The sequence below is a fragment of the Zea mays genome, chromosome 9 (assembly GCF_902167145.1).
Source record: "Zea mays cultivar B73 chromosome 9, Zm-B73-REFERENCE-NAM-5.0, whole genome shotgun sequence".
NCBI lineage: Eukaryota > Viridiplantae > Streptophyta > Magnoliopsida > Poales > Poaceae > Zea > Zea mays.
The window spans coordinates 136689759-136696452 of record NC_050104.1 but is presented as its reverse complement, the minus strand read 5'-3'; the positions used below and the strand labels follow the sequence as shown (position 1 = coordinate 136696452).

General features: G+C 42.4%; 1 protein-coding gene and 1 pseudogene across 1 annotated transcript; both read left to right on the top strand.

Moving 5' to 3' along the window:
- The first annotated feature begins 223 nt into the window (after positions 1 to 223).
- LOC100281052 (uncharacterized) lies at positions 224 to 1868 on the top strand. Its single transcript, NM_001153971.2, has 3 exons — positions 224 to 579; positions 693 to 887; positions 1060 to 1868. The coding sequence occupies exons 1-3, from the start codon at positions 349 to 351 to the stop codon at positions 1627 to 1629; spliced, it is 996 nt and encodes a 331-aa protein (NP_001147443.1). The 5' UTR covers positions 224 to 348; the 3' UTR covers positions 1630 to 1868.
- Positions 1869 to 1936: 68 nt separating this feature from the next.
- LOC103640323 (putative tRNA pseudouridine synthase) lies at positions 1937 to 6404 on the top strand (annotated as a pseudogene).
- Positions 6405 to 6694: the final 290 nt, after the last annotated feature.

The following is a 6694-nucleotide window of genomic DNA, read 5'->3' as shown; positions in this document are numbered from 1 at the left end:
CAGCACCTCATCCATCGGTCTCCATTTTTCCTACCCACCACAGCTGGAAATCCTGAGCATTCCATACAGTAGTCAAATTCACATGCATTTCCTCAGTTCATCCACTGAATTCTGTATCTCACCTTTTTAACGCTTTCTGCGCTAGAAAGAACCAAGTGGACAGGCGTCAACTCCATGGCCGATGAGCCAATATATAAATCGCTTCTAGCAGTGCTTTTCTCGCATCGCATCCACTACTGGAGCCAAAGCCAGCTTGATCGGTGACGATTTATTAGCTAGCCGTCGTCTGATAGCTCAATTGGTTAGCTGATTAACGTGGTGCAGAAGAAGAAGTTGAGCTAGCTAGCGATGGTGGTTTCAATATTGACTCACCCGTTCATGGCTGCGGCGGCGTGCGTCGCCGTCGCGTTGGCTCTGTTGGCCACGACCAGCAGCGCGCAGCTGGACCCGCACTTCTACGACAAGGCGTGCCCGGCGGCGCTCCCCACCATCAAGAGGCTCGTGGAGGAGGCTGTGGCCGCGGAGCCCCGCATGGGCGCGTCGCTGCTGCGGCTGCACTTCCACGACTGCTTCGTCAACGTACGTACGCAGATGCATGCGTGCATAATTCGACTTCGGTTCTCTCTCCGATATCATCTGTGTGTTCGGCCTCACCATCTCTTCTGCGTTTCCATTGGTGCTTGTTGGTTCAGGGGTGCGACGGGTCCATCCTGCTGGACGACACGCCCTTCTTCACCGGCGAGACGATGGCCGCGCCGAACGCCAACTCCGTCCGCGGCTTCGACGTGATCGACCGCATTAAGGGCGCCGTCAACGCCGCCTGCAGGGGCAACGTGGTCTCCTGCGCCGACGTCGTCGCCATCGCGGCACGCGACTCCGTCGTCGCGGTTCGTTCGATTCATCCATTCGCCTCCATCTATCGTCTTGTCGCACGCACGAAAACCTTTACCCGTCGTCCATGCACGCAACGCAACGTAAACACGGCAGAGAGCTAGTGCAGCTAATAATAACTAACTAACTGAACTAATTAGTTGCGCATGCATGCATACGTACGTGCAGCTGGGAGGGCCGTCGTACGACGTGCCGCTGGGCCGCCGGGACGCGCGGACGGCGAGCCAGGCGGCGGCGAACAGCAGCATCCCGGCGCCGACCTTCGGCATCGACCGCCTGGCCTCCAACTTCGCGTCGCACGGCCTCTCCCTGCAGGACCTCGTCGCGCTCTCGGGAGCGCACACGCTGGGGTTCTCCCGCTGCACCAACTTCCGAGACCGCCTCTACAACGAGACCGCCACCCTGGACGGCTCCCTCGCCGCCTCGCTCCGGGCCGCGTGCCCTCGGGCCGCCGGCACCGGCGACGACAGCCTCGCGCCGCTCGACCCCACGCCCGCGCGGTTCGACGCCGCCTACTTCGCCTCGCTGCTGCGGAACCGGGGAGTGCTGCACTCGGACCAGCAGCTGTTCGCCGGCGGCCCCGGCGTCGCGGACGCCCTCGTGAGGTTGTACGCCGCCGACACCGACGCCTTCAGGAGGGACTTCGCGGACGCCATGGTGAGGATGGGCAGCCTCAGCCCGCTCACCGGGAGCAACGGCGAGATTCGCTACAACTGCCGGAAGGTGAACTACTCTTGAGTGAATTTGGTTCACATCTGATGCAGGAAGGTCTAGAACCATGTCAGCGTGCTGTGGAATCCACAGCTGTTCTTGCGCTCGTGTCAAACAAACATAGTGTTCTTGTTATTTGAGTTAAGTTTTCTACATTTATGTTGTTTTGTCACCGGTAAAGAAGAGCTTTATTACGGCTGTTTCTTATTTTGCTGTATTCTTTCGTTTATTTAATTTGATTGGCAGTTTGTGAGGTTTGCAAGGTATATGCCTTACCATTTCCTTTTGTTTCGGTTGTACTACGCATTTGCAACCGATCCTATTTTTAAGACAGATGAGGGATGATCTGGATCTTATTATTGGTAATGCTGTGGTGTGCCCAAATCATCTTTTGCAACAACTGCACATGCCTCGCTCCTGCAGTCCTGTTTGTGCGTTCAGTTGGTGGACCTAGCTACTAGCGTCTCGCTGCTGCTATTGCCATCCTATGATTTCCTTGGTTCTGTTCTCACCCTTTTTCGTTTTGGAAATACAGCAAAGCATTACCGAGACTTCCATTATAAGTAGAATAGGAACTAAACTGTGGCCTTGTGAATGGAATTCGAGCCCCAAAACTGCACAACAAGGGTATCCACATATCACCACTCTTCCTTGAAAACAACATTAATTAGAACAAACACCAACCCAACTAACAACTCAAAATCATAAGAAAAACAGCATTACAATTTTAGATTACATACAGCTCTAATGTATTTTAAAATAATTAACTTTGTTGAGCATTTCTTGAAGAAAAATCTATGAGGACAGTTTTTAGAACAATATTTCCAATATATCCTTCTCGATAGAATGTGTAGCTAAGTAATTTAATCTTTTTTTCAACATAGTTCACCTTAAAAAAAATTTAATAGCTTCAACTTTGAGAAACTTATTTTGGATGAGGCTACGGTCACAAGATTGGTCAATAAAATTCGGTATGCGGAGAGACATTTGGATAATAGTTTATAACTGTAATAAACTAAAGAATCTCAAGTGCTAACATCAAATCCTACAGCAAAGTTACTTGCAACACTTGTAATTCACTAATAAAATCATTGCGATCAACATCAAATAAGTAATCATGAGAAAAAGTTTCTACAAAAGTAGTCCAACGCTTCCGTAGATCATGATCATCCAGAGACTTTAGATTCTCTGAGTTCAATAAAAAACCAAATAGGTTTTCAAATACCTTCAATTGCTCAAATCGACTATTCAATAAAGTAATTGCTATATCAACCATGATAAAAAAAATTAACTCTAGAGAACTCTATAGCTAATAGTGTTCCTTTCTCATCTCGATCATTTTGCTCATCGAAATGCGTTTTTCTTTTACCTTGACGGTTTCTAGGAAACATGGGCTCTACATCCATCTCTTCTGCAATTTCTTTTGCAATTTCAATACTACGACTGAAACCTTCATCTTTATACTTAAAATTCGAGATTGCACCTTTAATTTATTCAAGTACAACATCTATGAAAAAAAATCTAAAATTGCAATTTTTTAGTGACTATATTTTTATAGAAAATAAATTTTGAGGTCTCTTTGGTGCTTAGGCCTAAGACAGTCACCCCTCCCGTCTAGGTCTAGAGTCGACCCCATTGCTAGAGTTCCTTTACGTATTGTGCATCTATCGTTTGATTCATTTCTCATATTTAACGTATAGATTGTCATATTCATACATATCTTTCATAAGATGTTAATTTGTTTAGAGAAATAACCTATAACTTAACTAGAACAAGTAATCGCTTCCTTATATTTTTATTAACTCTAGTTACTATTGTTAGTTGTGCAGAATTTCTTTATAGGCTATTCACCCTCCTTTTTGCCGTCTAGGTCCTTTCAAGTGGTATGGGAGCTAGGACACCGTTGTTGTTTTCAGTTAACATCACACGGTGAAAAATATGGCAATCAATCGTGTAGAAAAAACTCCATATTATGATGGTACTAACTATAAATTATTAGAAAACGAGAATGTGTTTACATTTAAAAGATATGAGTAGAAAGATCTTTGGCGTTGTAAATAAGTACTTTATTTGTACTTGATATGAAAGATCCAACATCGAGAGAAGAATAAAATTTATAACCCAATGATGAATCCCTCAATGTCACACATGAAGCACTTGATCTAAAATTCCAAAATAATTGTTTGAGGTTCAAAATATATTCTAAAGAGTCTAGAAATTTAGAGAAAACTTTTAGAGATATTTTAATATATTAGAAATCCAACGAAAGTATTTGGAGCTCATAGAAAATGTTTGACACGCTTATAAAAAAGTGGGACAAGATACCCAAAAAGCTAGAAAAATTCATAGAAATCTTTTAGGGAGATATTCATGGATAACGAACATAAAGAAGTGATTTGAAGCATAAGAAAAAGATTTTTCGAACTTCAAAAAGAAACTATTAAGACCAAGAAAGCAGCGATATGTGTATGGAACAACGCAGTGACATGCTGATGAGGGTCGTTGTACTAAATGTATTTTGAAAACTTTACACACCCACGACACATAGTCAACTAACAAAGAAACGTCACATCACTAAAAGGTGATAGTGTTTCTTTTAGGAATTTGAAAACTCATTATTTTCTATAACTCAATTTGTGCAAACCTAAACTAATCTTAGAAAGTTTTATATGAATATTAAAATTATTTTTATTTAGGGCCCGTTTGGATCTCTTTATTTTAGAGGTTATAATCTAATCAATAGAGTAGGCTAGTTGGTTTGAAAGTTGAGATTCCACCGCTTTCTTAAGTTTAGATATAAGTAAATCTCAAATTTACAGGGTAAAAGATGGAAATTGATTTTATGTATCACTAGACTATTTTTACTCTATAATTTATAACATACTATTCAGCTTGCTCCACTGTATCATGATTGTAAGTCTCGTTTAACAGCATCATCAGAGGAGTCCTAGCCTTACGAGAAGGATTATGACTACACTGATGAGCTAGGAGACGACGCGATTAAAGGTGTCACATCCCACCTAAACTCGTAGAATCCATTTAATATCTTGTTCGGTTATTTCTATATCATATGTGGATTAAAAGGGATTGGAAAATTTGTGAAGAATTTTGACTTGCTTGGGATTTAATCTCACTCAATCCCGTTCAATCCACATGGATTACGTATAAAACGAACGTGTCTTAATGTTTGTTCGTTTCAACGTTAATCCATGTGGATTGGATAATATTGAGTCAGTTTAAATCTATATCAAGCCAACATTTATCTCAATCCATTCCAATCCACTGCAATCTATATGGAATTAAAAGAACCGAACATGCCTTAAAGGTTTGTTCGGTTGTGTCTATATCGAAAGAGATCAAATCACCTTCTATTCGATTTTGACTAGAGAGAAATTTAATCTTCTTCGATCCAGACACAATGGAACAGGGCCTAAACATGTAAGAGATGGCTAGGCGTCTATTGCTTAGACATAACACAAATTTGTAGAAGCATGAACAAAATAAATCCTTAAGATATTTAAATATTCAAGGACACCCTCTTTCGCCCCAATATGCATGCATAGTAGGGAAATACCTTGTCAAAATATTTTTGTCCTTGTTCAATTACTTTGCATGCACACACAAACTTCTCAACTTGTAGGGAAACCATCCATTTCATAATTACATTGCACATGCCAATTTTAGGAAGGTTCTCGCGGGAAGGCACGGAAGGGTGAAAACGAGCAAGCGCGACGTTGAAGTCCATGTCCTCTAAACTGGGTATGACAGAAAGCTCATCTGAAGAAAGCGCTTCTTCAGATCATGATGAGGACTCGAATAATTCATCAATCATTGACACTGGTGCATCAGAATTCAGAAGACAATTGCGTGAATGATATTCTGAAGTTTTCTGAGAATCGGGTGCAGATTCAAGCTAGGTGGCAGGTGGCTGCATGAACCTGATGAAAGTGACAGATTAAATGCTTCACATTGCAGAGATACGATTACCTGTTCTTTTGGAGAGCTGAAAACTTCATCAGGAATTCAATTTGTCGAATTGGCCATATGCAGGGTATATATCTTTCATACTATTCCCCTTGAGTCCATGACCCGGGATGTCTTGCTGGTCTTTTCTAGTCCCTTAGCTAGGCCACTGTTTTCTTTCTTTTGTTTATTTAGTTTTTTTGTTTGCTGTTTGGGGTTGTGAGTTTTGGTGGGGTTGTTTTATTTCGTCTCCGTCTTGATTTCTAGTGTTTTGTCCCGATGAAAATGACACGCAGCTGTCATGTGTGGTTCGACAAAAGTATTCACCGACAACAATCTAGTCACAACTGAGAAGGAAACATGATTATTAAAAGTCTGTTGGGCTTGTTCACAGGACAAAGTTAATTACTGACACCAGTTTCTGACAAAGTTAATTACTGACACCAGTTTCTGAAAATATCATGCAGACTTGGGGTTATAACTTTATTATTGCGCTGTTCTTTTTGCTGACCTCGGATCCGGACAATGGTTGGAACTGCTGTGCTGTGGCAGTGAAGCCTGGATTACTACCCAAAGATACCATAGAACCGTCTCTTGCGAAGTTGTCTAGAAAAATCGTTCTACCAATAGCCCCTTCAGAAGCTCTGATCCAGTGAATCCTTAAAAAAAATTCTGCACGAAGAACAAGGAAGAATCGTTCGCCATGGGATCCAATAAACGAACAACGTCAGAAGCAATCAGGATTCAGTAAGGTGGTTGAGGAATTCTACAAGGCATCTCTTCTGCCAGATGTAGCGAGATTGTTGGATCCCTCCGTGCCGCTGCTGCTGCCGCCATAGAAAGAATGGTCCTGTTTGTTTCGGTTTCTGGCAGCTTCTGACCACCAAAAGCTGCTACGGACTGTCAAACACTCAGCTTTTCAGCCAGCTTCTATAAAATTTGTTAGGGCAAAAACCATCTAAAATCAACATAAACACATAATCGGTTGAGACATTGTAATAGTAGGAATCCATCATTTTCTAGATCCTGAGCCCTATGAACAACTTTATCTTCCTCCACACGTAATCGTAATGGTACTCAGATTCTCCCCACAGCCAGATTTTCAGAAAAGCTGGTTAGAAAAAAGCTG

What these genes read in the sequence shown, in the direction of transcription:
- LOC100281052 (NM_001153971.2), top strand. Translation starts at nt 349, where the DNA reads ATGGTGGTTTCAATATTGACTCACCCGTTCATGGCTGCGGCGGCGTGC. An exon ending in TCCACGACTGCTTCGTCAAC is followed by an intron (nt 580 to 692) that starts GTACGTACGCAG and finishes TTGTTGGTTCAG; the next exon opens with GGGTGCGACGGGTCCATCCT. An exon ending in CACGCGACTCCGTCGTCGCG is followed by an intron (nt 888 to 1,059) that starts GTTCGTTCGATT and finishes ACGTACGTGCAG; the next exon opens with CTGGGAGGGCCGTCGTACGA.